Source organism: Lates calcarifer, linkage group LG16_LG22 (genome assembly GCF_001640805.2).
Source record: "Lates calcarifer isolate ASB-BC8 linkage group LG16_LG22, TLL_Latcal_v3, whole genome shotgun sequence".
Classification (NCBI taxonomy): Eukaryota; Metazoa; Chordata; class Actinopteri; family Centropomidae; genus Lates; species Lates calcarifer.
Window position 1 is genome coordinate 22,383,293 of NC_066848.1, and position 13,977 is coordinate 22,397,269.

The 13,977-nt window shown below is 40.5% G+C and overlaps 1 protein-coding gene across 1 annotated transcript in view; it reads left to right on the top strand.

The window, feature by feature from the left end:
* LOC108895316 (collagen alpha-1(XIII) chain-like) overlaps nucleotides 1–13,977 on the top strand; it is a 111,048-nt gene that overhangs the window by 66,022 nt on the left and 31,049 nt on the right. The window contains exons 12-18 of the mRNA XM_051076474.1: nucleotides 1,077–1,166; nucleotides 1,442–1,483; nucleotides 1,578–1,595; nucleotides 2,136–2,162; nucleotides 6,377–6,421; nucleotides 8,975–9,001; nucleotides 10,256–10,300. Of these exons, the coding sequence (XP_050932431.1) occupies nucleotides 1,077–1,166; nucleotides 1,442–1,483; nucleotides 1,578–1,595; nucleotides 2,136–2,162; nucleotides 6,377–6,421; nucleotides 8,975–9,001; nucleotides 10,256–10,300 (294 nt within the window). The remainder of the gene's footprint in view (nucleotides 1–1,076; nucleotides 1,167–1,441; nucleotides 1,484–1,577; nucleotides 1,596–2,135; nucleotides 2,163–6,376; nucleotides 6,422–8,974; nucleotides 9,002–10,255; nucleotides 10,301–13,977) is intronic.

Here is a 13,977-nt window from a genome sequence, read left to right on the forward strand (position 1 = left end):
CTAAACTAGGCTGCAGTACGTTTGACAACACAGTCATGGAAAAATGAGAGATCACGACTATTAGCCTTCATTCAATGTGGCATGTCAAAAAAAATATTGTTACTTAATTCCCAGTGTCTTGCTTTACAAACAAAGATAGTCATGAAAAGAAACAGTATTGTAACCACATCTGTGATAAAACATTCTAAACTGAAGGTACAGTCAGTAGCTTTCTCTGGAGCTTTTTGACTGCATGGGTCTACAGCCAGTAGAATTAGCTCAGATATCATCATGTGACTCAAGTACTAAACTTTGGTAACGTAACAAGGAAAATTACAAACCTGTTCTCTGTTTAGAGATGGTGGTCTCTTTCATGACATGTCAGTGTCTTAGTGTTAATCCAGCCATCCACTGACCCCTGATCAATAACGTTGACCACTTCTCAGGTGCTGTGAGTGGTTTTTGTCTCATGTTCACAGACAAATGTTTGGTTGGTCCTCAGTCATGTGATCTGGGCCCATGCCCAGGCCCTTATCCAGGGTCCTGGGCCGGAGAAATAACAAGTAAGACATTCACAATCTGTGTCTCTTGGAATGAGACATTCCAATATACAGCCACTCTTCACTACATGACTGAAGTTCTGTACAATGGTCACATTATCTCCAGTGAGTGCTGTAACCAGAGTTGGAGTCATATTCACTGATGTTGTCTTCAGTTAATGCTCTTCTACTTCACAACACTGGTAACTGATGCTGGGTCATTTTCAATCATATATTGACAGACACCTGCTGTTTGCTCCTCTTATCTAGGATATTTGCAAAGATCATGTCCTGACACCTGACATTCCCTGAAGTCCATGGGATATGATTAAAGTTCTGGAAGACCTAAGTCAATCTTGAGATTAGAATATTTTATCACAGATTCCAAGGTCATGAATTAATCTTGGTGCTTAAGCATTAAAGCATTTTGCTTTGCTCCTAATCTAACCTTCCTCTCTGCATTTATTTTTGGTGTAGTGTGAGGTTGTTGTGTTGGCATGGCTGGTGTGGCAAAGTTCACTCCAGCACAGCAGGTTGTAACTCAAGGTCTCTCAGCAGGGTGAACCTGGAGTGCAGGGACCCCCAGGACCCCCAGGACCACCCGGACTCCCAGGAACCCCTGGCTTGAATGGAGCCAATGGCTCACCGGTAAGTCCCAGACCTATACACTGGTTAAATAGCCACCTTGCAAAACATTTAAGCTTTCACACAAACACCAGAGCATGTTGGACAACAACTCAGAAAGCTGCATGAACTGATGTTAATGATTTAATCAATCAGCTGTTTTAGTGTGTTAGTCCTTCTTTCAGTACTGTTGATTGATACATTGATTTAATTCTATAATGACTATAATGAAAAATATTAAAATTATTTAGGATTTGTTGTCATTGTAGATTCAGTTTAAAGAGTTTTTTTTCATACAGGGTAAGCCTGGTGAGCCAGGCAAACCAGGAAAAGACCCAAGGGTAAGTGTGATTCTGTGACCTTTATTTTTCTAGAACGTTCTCATTAGTGAATGTTGACATTTACCTACTTGTAATTTCTTCATTGTTTCTGCAGCTTTTACCAGGACTGAAGGTAAATACATTTCTCTTCTTGTCCAACCAGCAAAATTACATTCTGAAAAGCATCAGTGTGGCCTCTCATTATGACTCTAGAGTTACTACAGACAAACACACTCAGGCCCAAATAAAATAAGCCACAAGAAACAGTTTTCCACTTGGTCTCAGTGCAGCTGCTCTGAAGTTCAGACCAACTCCACCTACACAACAGAAACACCATACATCTCTGTGTTTCATTTGGATTGGATGAGTAGATCTCCACATGATGCATTAACAGTCACAGATTATTTGCAAGGAGGAAGGTAGATTGAGGTCAGAGAAATGTACAGAGACCTGTAAACGCCTCTCACTTTGAAAAATGAGCTGAATCCAACAGTGGCTAATAGACTTTAGCATGAGCAGTAAGAGCTGAACTGGATTGCAGCACAATCAGAGCATTCTGGTGGAAAACAGTAGCCCACAAGTCAAGACTCAGTTCCCTGATTTTCTGTATATTTGTCAGTGTAAATCTGCATTTGGTATACTGGTATGTATACTCTTTGTTTTATTTCTTCAGGGTGAGCCAGGTGTGCCAGGACAAAAGGTGAGCTCCTTTCTCTATATAACTTTGGAAAAAGGATGTAGTTAGTAGGATCCAGGATGTGGTTAGATTGGCTAGAAAATACTTACTCCAGTACCCACTCTACTGTACACATTGTCCACTGTAGTAATTGTTTTTTTCATTGTTAGCAGAAAGTAATAACTATCTATTTCCCCAGGCAATGGTGGACTTTATGTATCATGCCCTTTCAAGTACATGCAGGGATTAATGCAGGAGTAAAAGAAAGTTGTATTTTATTTCTTGTTTCCTTGTTTTAGCTGAAAAATATACACTCGCTGGTACCCTTTGCTAGTACCAGGTTGGATCCCCTTTTGCATTCAGAACTGCCTTAATTCTTTGTGTCATAGATTCAACAAGGTGCTGGAGGCATTCCTAAGAGATTTTGCTGCAGAGTGATGTGAATCTCCCATTCCACCACAAATCAAAGGTGCTCTAGCAGATTGAGATCTGGTGACTGTGGAGGCCATTTGAGTACAGTGAACTCATTGTCATGTCGAAGAAACCATTGATTAATTGATTTTATTTGATGATCAAAAACACATAACACTGCACTGCAGTCATTACACACATCAAAAAATAATTGAGAATAAAAACACTGTAAATCCTGGGCTTATATCCATTGTGGTCCTCTAAAATAACACTTAACACTCCACATAATAAAAATAAAACGAACAATCATCAAACAATTAACACATAAGTAACAATTTAAAAAATAGCAGGTGGTTTCAACAAATTAGGAATTGAGTACATTACATGGTACTCTTATTGAGATGATTTGAGATTTGTGGCATGGCCATCAGGCCATTAGAGGATGGTTACACTGTGGATGAACTTGGTCAGCAACAATACTCAGGTAGGCTGTGGCATTTAATTGGTGCTCAGTTGGTACTAATGGGTCCAAATTGTGCCAAGAAAATATCCCCTACACCATTACACCACCAAGGCAGGATGGATGCTTTCATGTTGTTTATGCCAAAATCTGACCCTATACCATCTCAGTATCGCAGAAAAAAAAAAAAACAGGACTTGTCAGACCAGGCAACGTTTTTCCAGTCTTCTGTTGTCTAGTTTTGGTGAGCCCATGTGAACTGTAGCCTCAGTTTCCTGTTCTTAGCTGACAGGAGTGGCAGCCAGTGTGGTCTTCTGCTGCTGTAGCCCATCTGCTTCAAGATTCCACGTGTTGTGCGTTCAGAGCTCCTCTGCAGACCTTCTCAGATCTTCTGGCGCTGTGAGAGACGGCAGCCTTTCTAGTCACTCTGCAGCACTGTGTTGGTTTTCTTACTTTTACTTGTTTTTTCCTTATTTTTTTCTCTACTTTTTCACTACTCCTGCTCGTTTTCGCAGTAGAATAGTATAGCGTCTTTTTCATTTTACCCAGTGGATATGCAAGTTTTATTGCCACAAGAGCCAGCTCTCTTGTGTACACCAGAGAAGAACTGCTGGCTTTGAAAAGGCAATGCATAGGGACCAGCGAAGGCACTTTAAACCATCGATTCCCTCTATAACAATGGGAAATGTCAACACCCTGACAAATAGGATGGACAAGCTGTCTCCGCTCACAAACCAGCGCATCCTTCGAGAGAGCAACCTGATTATCTTCACGGAGATGTGGCTTACCTGTTGCACACCGGACACTAACATGGACCTGCCAGGATTCACCATAGTGAGAGCCGACAGAGACACTAAAGCTTGAGGCAATAGCAAAGATGGGGGACTAATTGTACATATTAACAATCAATGGTGTAACCCAGGACATGTCTCAGAGTAGGTGGTTTTATGTTGCTGGGACTTAGAGCTGTTAGCTGTTAGCCTTCAGCCATACCATCCACAAAGGCCTTTATCGCCATCTCAGGTGACTTTAACCATGTCACCTTGGGCTCTTCTCTGGCTGCGTTTCACCAGTTTGTGGACTATATGACAAGGAAGAACAGGACATTGGACTTACTGTATGCAAATGTGAGGGATGCATACAGGACCACTCCCTGTGGTCTCCACCTGCAGCTGCAGTACACCCCCCTGGTACAAAGACAGCCAGCCACAAAGTGCATTCTTAGGACCTGGTCCCCTGAAGCAGAGGATGCTCTGAGAGACTGCTTTGAAGCAATGGACTGGAGTGTACTGTGCACTGTGAGTCCACACTGTGATGACACTGAGGGACTGACACGGTGTCTGATAAACTATGTGAACTTCTGCATGGATGTGGTCGCCCCAGCGAAAACCCCCTCCTCTTCACCCTGTACACCTCAGACTTCAGCTACAACTCTGGATCATGCCACATTCAGAAGTTTGCTGATGACACGGCCATCATGGGGTGTATTAGGGAGGACTGGGAGGAGGAGTAGAGGAGCCTGGTGAGGGACTTTGTCATCTGGTGCCACACTAATGCCCTGCAGCTCAACACCTCAAAAACCAATTAACTGGTCATAGACTTTGGGAAGTCGAAGGATAATGAACAATGAACAAACTGCTGGCCATGTTGGACAATGCCAGCCATCCTCTGCTGCTCCCGAGGTGCAATACCAACAGACTGAAGAACTTTGTCCCTCACGCCATCAAACTGTACAATTCCACAGTGGGTGGTAGAGGGAGGCAGAGGGAGGACACAGGACACAACACCCGGGGCAGTGGAAGTGGACCAATGACCAAGTGACTGATGACTTATGACCATTACATTATTATATATACATTTTGTATTTATAACCTGTTACTAGCACCCTCTCTGTAATGCATGTCTTTCTCCTTTTTTTCTTCTGAATTTCCCGAAGGGAACTTCCCCAAAGGATGAATAAAGTTCTTATCTATCTATCTTGGTTGCAACAAGTGGTTATTTGAATAACTGTTGTCTTCCTATTAGCTTGAAGCAGTCTGGCCATTCTCCTCTGACCTCTGACATCAACAAGGAATTTTCACCCAGGAAACTGCCACTCTTGGATCATCCCAGTAGATCAGCAGTTCCTGAAATATTCAGACCAGCCCATCTGGCACTAACAACAACGTTCAAAGTCACTGAAATTACCTGTCTTCCCCATTCTGATGCTCAGTTTGAACTTAAGTAGATAATCTTGACCATGTCTACATCTCTAAATGCATTGAGCTGCTGTAATGTGATTGGCTGATTAGATATTTGTGCTAATAAGCAGTTGAACAGGTGTACCATATGAAGTGCTCCATATTAGAAACACCTGTACACCTGCTTATTCATTCAGTTATCCAATCAGCCAATCATGTGGCAGCATTGCAGTGTATAAAATCCTGCACACCCGTGTCAGGAGCTTTAGTTAATGTCCACATCAAACATCAGAATGAAACAACGAATCCATTGAGCAGCAGTTCTGCGGAGGGAAACACCTTGCTGATGTGAGAGGTCGGAGGAGAATGGAACTGACAGAAAGGCTACTCAGATAACCACTTTTTACAACTGTGCTGAGCAGAAAAGCATCTTAGAGTGAACAACACGTCCAACCTTTAGGTGGATGGACTACAGCAGCGTCAGGTTCCTCTCCTGTCAGCCAAGAACAGAAATCTGAGGCTGCAGTAGACACAGGTTCACCAAAACTGGACAGTTGAAGACTGGAAATATGTAGCCTGGTCTGATGAGTGTGGATTTCTGCTGAGGCAGCAGATGGTAGGCTCAGAATTTGGCTTCAACAGCATGAATCCATGGAGTCAACCTGCCTTGTGTCAACAGTCCAGCCTGGTGGTGGTGGTGTAATGGTGTGGGGAATGTTCTCTTGACTCACTTTGGGTCCTTAATACCAATCAATCATGGTTTGAGTGCCACGGCCTATCTGAGTATTGTTGCTGACTATGTTCATCCCTTTATGGCCACAAAGTGTCTCAAACTGGTTTCATGAACATGACAGTGAGTTCAGTGAACTTCAGTGGTCTCCCTGGTCACCAGATCTGAATCCAGTAGAACACCTTTGGGATTTTGGTAGAACAGGAGATTAGCATGAATGTGCAGAAATTATGTGAAGCAGAATCTCAGAGGAACATCTTCCAACATCTTGTTGAATCTAATGGGAGGATGGTTTCAATAAATTATTTGCCTGTGTTGTGCCCACTCACCAGCAATTTGCTTTCAACTTTTTGTGAATCAGTAACCCCTTAATACAGATGTCATGCAGCACTGGCATTAAGAAGACCCTTTGTTGCCTTAATTCCCACCTTGAAAAGGTTTCTCTGTCTCTCCATAGGGTGATCAAGGCGATGTAGGCCCACCAGGTCCTGAAGGCCCAAAGGTGTTTCAATCTCAATCTCAGTCTCACTGTGGTGTTTTGTGTTTCACTGAAAGGTTCAGGACAGAAGGTTTAAAATTAAACTCTAAAGATGTTTTAAAAAAAAAAAAAAAAAAAAACTTTCTTAATACAAGATTCATATGCTATATCTATGTTGGAATGGGTTATGGGTTGTCAGTCATTCCTCTTCTCCATACTGGCTGTGAATTAATCTTTTCGTAACATGACTAGAATGTAAGAAACATCAAACAAAATCCACAGTCCAGGTTTTACACAGAAACTGTATTCAGCCAAAGCTTTTAACAGCAGAAGTTACAATAAGTTTCATTTTGGCTATAGTCAAATGAAGCAAGTATCTTCATCTTTGTCTGTGGAAACACAAGGTGGGTATTTCATATTAAAAAGACTGGGAGATGCCTGCTTGATTTATCTAAGTCCCATATTAGCTTGAGCTTAATTATAGAATTTATTTTTCAGTGAGGACTGTGGATTTTGTACTCAATCTTAGTTGCATCATTTGGCAGCTTTATTTGATTTATGTTGCATTGTTTAGGGTTTTTTTAAGTATTAAACAAAGCTTTGGGATTGTTTAGAACTGATATCATAAAAAACACCCAGGCCCTGACCTCACAAAATGATGCAGATAGCATCTGCTGCTGTATTTAGGGTTTTGACATTTATTTAATGGAAAGTGCTTGCTGGATTATTGCATCATATTCTCCTTTGTATTGAATGAACAGGGATGAACACAGCATGAGCGCACACACACAGAAACAAACATGCACATGAACTGTGTGGATGGCAGCTTGAAAAATCTAAGCTTGGCTTTGAAGATGTGCAAGGGTGAAAGTCAGCTCTGCCCACTACACCCTCCACGTGCTTCTCCTCCACTTTTCCATGGCTTAATATGACTATGGAACACACACGCACACACACGCGCACACACACACACACACACACAAATACACGTACACAGCAACTGTTCTACGTAATCTAGATTACATATGAGATTACTGTTAGACTAGAGTTTTAGGGCTTTATTGATGACAAAGGGAAAGCTGCTAACATCATGAAACAATGGGGGCACGGGCTGTCTGTGGCAGGCCAGAGACAGGACAACTCAATGTTGAGCAGCCACAGACTAATGTTAGCATTCATTTGGAGTTGTGTGTCTGGCCAAGTCCTGTCCTGATTCCCTAGTTAGCTTGATGTTAGCAGTCAATGCACAAATGAAAACCAAAACAATGAACTAAAAGAGGCTAAAAGGCTCTGCAGAGCTAATCAGAACTGTAATCCTATTTGTATGTTAGTCTAGACTGTCACACAGCATTTCTTAAGAAAGCCTGGGGGAAGAATCAAAATACCATCACACACTGTGTGAGAAACACTATGTGACCAAACCATGAAACCATGTGTTGAATTGAAGACCAAGCAATTTATTAACTGGTCCACTAAATTCCAGAGTTAAAACATTTCAATCATGTAGGTGTCGTCAAACAGCTTGGCTGCTGCTGTTACAACAAAGCCATGGTATATTTCAGTAACACAAGTCTCTGAAAGTAATTTTGCCTGAAGCCAGAAATAAAAATTCAGACTGAATGTTCAGTAGAGGTCACAGTGAAAACATAGTGTCCCTCAGAAGTTTATACTGCAGCCTTTCTGAGGCTTGGACTGCTGGAATACCTCTCTGCTGTAAGGTTTTGTGCAGATTATTGTCTTGTAAACTTGGAAACCATTTTCCATCTCACTTTTTTGAAATCAACCCAGAATCCTGTTTCTGTTTTCTTCCATGAACTTTTGAGCATATTACACTGCTGAATTCAAGGTAACTAAGAGTAGAGAGAAGAGGCTTCACAGGCTGTTATCCAGCTTTTTTCCACAGGTTCCACAACAGGGATTAGATAACTTTTTAAACTACTCCTTCAGTTTTCACAGTCACTCTGTGAGGCCTTGGACCAGGGCTGGATATCAGCAATGATTTCCTGATTCAAACTGATTTCAATTCACAAAGGCCATAATCAGGTTCATTTTGATTCAGTTCAATTGTTGATGATTCAGTTATATCAGACATATTATAGGCTGAATTGAAAACTGTTGACCAAGAATTTATTTACCTTGACTTAAACATGCTAGATCTACATATTTTAGGCCTTCATGTGCAAAACAGCAAGAATAATAAAAAACAAAAACAAACAACAAAACAAAAAAACAAACAAAAAGCAGATCTGTGATGATCACTGTGAGCAGACAGGACAGAAACTGAAAGTCTGTTTACTAATTCATCTGGACTGTACACAGCTGTTAGCTAGTGTTAGCTTCCCAGCAGGGACAGACTGAATAAAGTGTTCAGTCTTCCATAGTATATATCTCAGATATATAACAGCTGCCTCAGATATATCTGAGATATATCTCAGTGTAGGGTTGTTTGTTTTTCTTTACCCAACCCTGCTTTGGACACAGTAATATTGATCGCTATAGAGGATCTTATGCTACATTTAGGGGATCATTGTTGTCAGTTATTATAATTGTAGTATTTGTCTCTGCTTTGCTTCACAGGGAGTTAAAGGTGACCAAGGAATTAAGGTAAGATTTTATACTTTTGAAATTTTCTTTATTCTCACAAAATATTTGTAACAGCTGCCAATAAAGGTTTTAGCCCATGTTTAATGTCTTGTTTAGACCATAGTCAAGACTTTAGAGATGTTCAGGTCCTGAGTCCAAACCTCTCCCCATCTACCCTGACCCAGCATAGACTATTGTGATCACACCAGTCTATTGTATACATATACAGCATTTAGATATACAGAACCTTCTATCCCCAGCCAGTTTTTAGCTTTGTGACGGTGCATTTTTACCGATTGATATAATCTAATTTAAAGGATACGATCCACCTAAGAAGTTGGATCATTTTCTCAACATATAGAAAAACATTTTATCTGAAAGTTTCAAAATCAATTCCAGTTATTTGGAGATACATGATTTTTGCTGGACAGCAACACTCTTTGTGTAAACCTTTGTGAGTAGTGTGAAAGGTAAAGGTATTCCACAAAAGTAAAATTTTAAGCATGTTTCACATAAGATTAGCCACAACTCAGTCTGAACTCTTGAAGACTGAGTTGTGGCTAAATTCTGTTGTCTGGTGTTATTGTTTAAAGTTATGGAACATGTTAGTAAGTGGCCTTGAGTTGGAATTATTTTGTCAAACTTTAAGGGCCTATAAAAAGTCAGAATGTAGAAGAATTAGTTACAGAAAGAAAAAATCACTGTACTGAAGCATCCAAATTTTCTTTCTAAAATAGGAAAAATGTGGCCTCAGTGTTAGAGTAAGAGGCTTTGCATTGCTTGTATCTGTGTCTGCCTGTTCTTTGGAAAGAACAGCGAATCTCAACTATTCAATTTGCTCACAAATAATCTTCTTGCTAACTTAGCTTTGCCTTAGTTTTACTGTGAAGACTCACATTCATTTAACTGAAACATGATAATTGACTCTGGATCTGTATCTAGAATAAACCTTAGGTCTTCATGTTAATCAAAGGGGTTAACATTGAGTCACCTTACTTGTTTTGGCCTTGATGAGAAATCACCTCCTTACTGCCTACTGTTTAATGTTTTTTCCAAGGCAACCATTTTCTGCTTTAGTCCAGGGCCAACATAGTACAAAGCCCCTGATGTCATCTCTAAAGATTTAGATCACCTCCTGTCAGCTCCATGTCAAGATGGAGCACTCCCTTTTCCCCTGGGCCTTTGCGTGTCTTTGATTTTCTCCTGGTTGAAAGAGTGTGTCTGCTTTTACTGCCCCACTGCTTCTCTGAACTGCTTTTTTCATACACTCTATAGGGAGATGAAGGAAATCTGGGTTTCCCAGGAGAGAGGGGAGAAAAGGTAGAGTGACAGGCAAGCATGGAGTTGTGTGTGTGGCATGTCAAGATTTATTTATGCGTGGTGAGATCACAAATGTCACCACTTGAGTCTGGATGAATGAAACTTAGTTTAAATTTATCTCTTAGTGGAAAACCACTTCAAAAGTTTGAACTGAAAAGCCTGAAATGTCTGTTTTTGAGCACAAACAGTATGACAGCCTTCATGGATTTAAATCCATTTGTGAGTAATATTGTAATGGTAATCTAATCAGTATGGTTATTAACACAGTTTTAGTATTCAGTTGTACTGTGTGGGCATTACGCTGCAAGAATGAACGCTGACTTTTTTTCCTTTCTTGTCCTTATGGTCAATGTGGCCTATTTGGCTCTGCCCTTACTCAGTCTAATCAATTAATAACTTATTTTCCTAAATTCCCTATTCTCTACATTGATTCTCTGGTGGATCCTGGCAACCTAGGTCCTAGTAGCATGGCAGTAGCAGTCACAGCCATATGTATGTGTGTTTTCTCCATTAAGCCTCACAGATGGGGGAAAGAGGAAGAAAAAAAACAGAAAACATAAAGGAAAGCGCATATTTGTTGGTAACCACAGGAAATGGCAATCTGGAAAAGGCCTTTATTGTTTAATAATAAAGAGAAAGTGCTTTTGCAGGCTGCTCCTTCAATGTTAGAGTATGATCGCTTAAGGAGTTGAGGCTTCCATCAACTCAGGGGAAATCTGTTCTATATATAATCTCAGAGAGCTGGCTGCTGGTGCCTAGTGAGTGAAATAAAGTGGGCCAGGAAGAATTTTTGTGGTCTACACAATGACCATTAATATCTGCATAGTGCAGACCATAAATGATGATTTTTCTAGACCTAGTCTCTTCAGTTTCATAGCTCCCAGTAGACAACAGGCCCATGTCTAACCCTGAAGGAGGCATACACAGCTACCACCTCAGAGACTTATCCCACCTGTCACTTTCTTTAGATCGATCTAATAAGCTTTGTCTGTGAAAACATCTTTAATTTTGCTTTGCCTCTGAGAACTGAGAACAGGTAACGACATAGGTGTATTTCATGACAAAGGAAAGTGTGTGCCAACTTTTGACTTCCTTGGCTAAATGAAAGGGTGAGCAAGACCTACAAAATGCAGTACTTATGGTAATGCAAACAAATTACCCCTGGTACCTGTCCAGCTCTACAGAGACCACGTGTGAGTAGAGGACCAAGCAGAAATCCAATGTCATAGTTCATGTACAGTCAAGAGAAAAACACTGCAAACACCAAGGCCAAGCAGGAAGAAAAAAGGTACTTCACTGCATGGTCAGTGAAATGGCTTATGGTTGGCAGCATGTGGCAGTCCAAACAGGTGAACAAATTCTTAAAGGGCAAAGGCTAGAGGGTAGGTCACCAACTGGCTACAGGTCTAAACACAAGTAGCGTGGGCAGGTTTACACTGAGAACAACTGCTGGACATGACCTGGAGGGAATGGTAGGTTACAGGACTGACAGGTGAGGCTATGAACCTGCTATCTCTGAAATCTAAGGTCTTATCTAGTTGCTCTCTGGCTTTATATCATGGCTTGTTTGAATTCAATTCAATTCAATGAGAATAGCGACAGAAGAACATAGCATAACACGGGTTCCATGTAAAAAAAATTAAAGTGATACCAATAATACAGTACGGAGGAGCACAATACTACGGGAAAGGGAAGATATTTAGTTAGTAACATGTAATATGGGATATGAATCCATACTGATGGAGAGAGAGAGAGAGAAGCTCAGTGCGTCATGGGAGATCTCCCTGCAGTCTAGGCTTATTGCAGCATACAAGCCTGAGCCAAGTCTAACTATAAGCTTTATCAAAATCAAAATAACAGTCACATCAGTGGAGATGTTTATGAAAGTTGTTTAAAGAAAAGTCTTATTATCTAGTTCCTTATTCAAACCTGGACAAATTAAGGTATCAAATTTAAAAATCCAGAACTTTTCCCTTTGCTATTATACCATTAGGTCAGTTCTACCCAGTCAGAAGGATTTTGATTTGGGAAGGGACTTTGACAGACATTCTCAGCATATGACACATTTTTTGAAGAATGTTTTCTGTATGGGGCAGTTAGTTGTTGGGGAGCATCTCTAATGACCCATCCTGTGTGTTTAGAGACATCACCACTCCTCAGGGTAGCAGGTATAATGGAGGTCCAGCAATGCTTTCATCTGACCACAAACACGTGTACACTAGTGGACACTCTGTCCTAATGTGGTCCTCTCCATCTTCTAACTGACACATGTATGTGAAAAGTGCAGTTGTTACACCACTCAGGCTGCGACGGTATTGGTGTAGAGAAAACGTTCACTTTTATTCTTCTCCAGCAGGACTAATGGCAACATATAGCAAACTGTCGAAACTTGGTCGGGCACACACACACTCTCTCTGGGCGCTCACTCACAACTCTAAGAAGAGAAAAAAGAAAACTTATCCTCCTTCTTCTAGGCTGGCAGCAATTCACCACAGATTGTTTTTCTCTGTCCCCTACTGGCAGGGTGTAATTACACTCACTCTGACAGCAACTAAAAATGCCTGTATATTCTTAAGTGACATCTTAAATGAATAAAACTAATAACACTCTACTATCCTCCCCTGCAAAATAAATGTTGTCCTCAACATTGACACTAAGTTGCAGTACAATTTTAACTATGGGATATAATATCAATACTTATAACAATAAAGGTAATACTCTAGGTTTAACATAACGTAGTGACAACAGTTTTCCTTTGAAAGTTACAAATAAGTAAATGGTTTAAGTGCATTTCAATAGGTTTTACCATAAAAGTGCATTGCTATTATATACCATGTGATCACATCACACTCTACTCTTAACCAGCACCACAGTGTTTGAATTCAGGAATAATCTAACTCTAAGCAATTGTAACAATAGCACAGTACTACGTTAATGCTCTGAAACAAAAACATTTCTGTCACTTCACTATACACTCCATGGAGACTTCTGACTTGTATAGATACACATGTACCAAAAATATTCCATTTACATTATTTCTGTGCCTTACTTAATCCCAAACTATCTAGAGTATGACTAGAACTTCCCAAATACCTTACTCAGATTTAAGTAACATCTGGAAAACAATTTACAAAGCATATTTTTGCTTGATTAACCAAGTAAATGTAAACAACAATCACATCACAGTAGTTAACTCCACATCACATTCAGTTCTCAAATTCACATTTGTTTTTTTTTTCTTTGTTTGCTTTTTCCCCACACTTTGTTTATCTCATTAACTCTTATTGTCCCTTTACATTCATAATGGACAATGACCACTCAGTTCACAAACAGTCCATGTCACTGTGTCCATTCTTCACAGAATAATCTGTAACAGTCCATATTGTACCTCAGTTTTTCAGTAGAATCCGGCAGGGACAAGAGTTGGACAAACCAGATGTGTTCCAAACATCTGTGAAGGTAGCCAAGGCACACTGTATTGTCCATATACCGGTGCCAATGTATTAACATAAAGTGGGTTAGTGTGTAATCCCACCACCCGATGAGTAGGTTGGCCTAATGATTCATATGTCAATGTCTCTCTAGGTCGCCTTTCTCTCTGTGACCTGCGTGGTTGTGTGTCAGTAGGCGCTGGCTCCTGTGTGCTGGGCAGGTCAGGAGACTGAACAGTTTGTGTG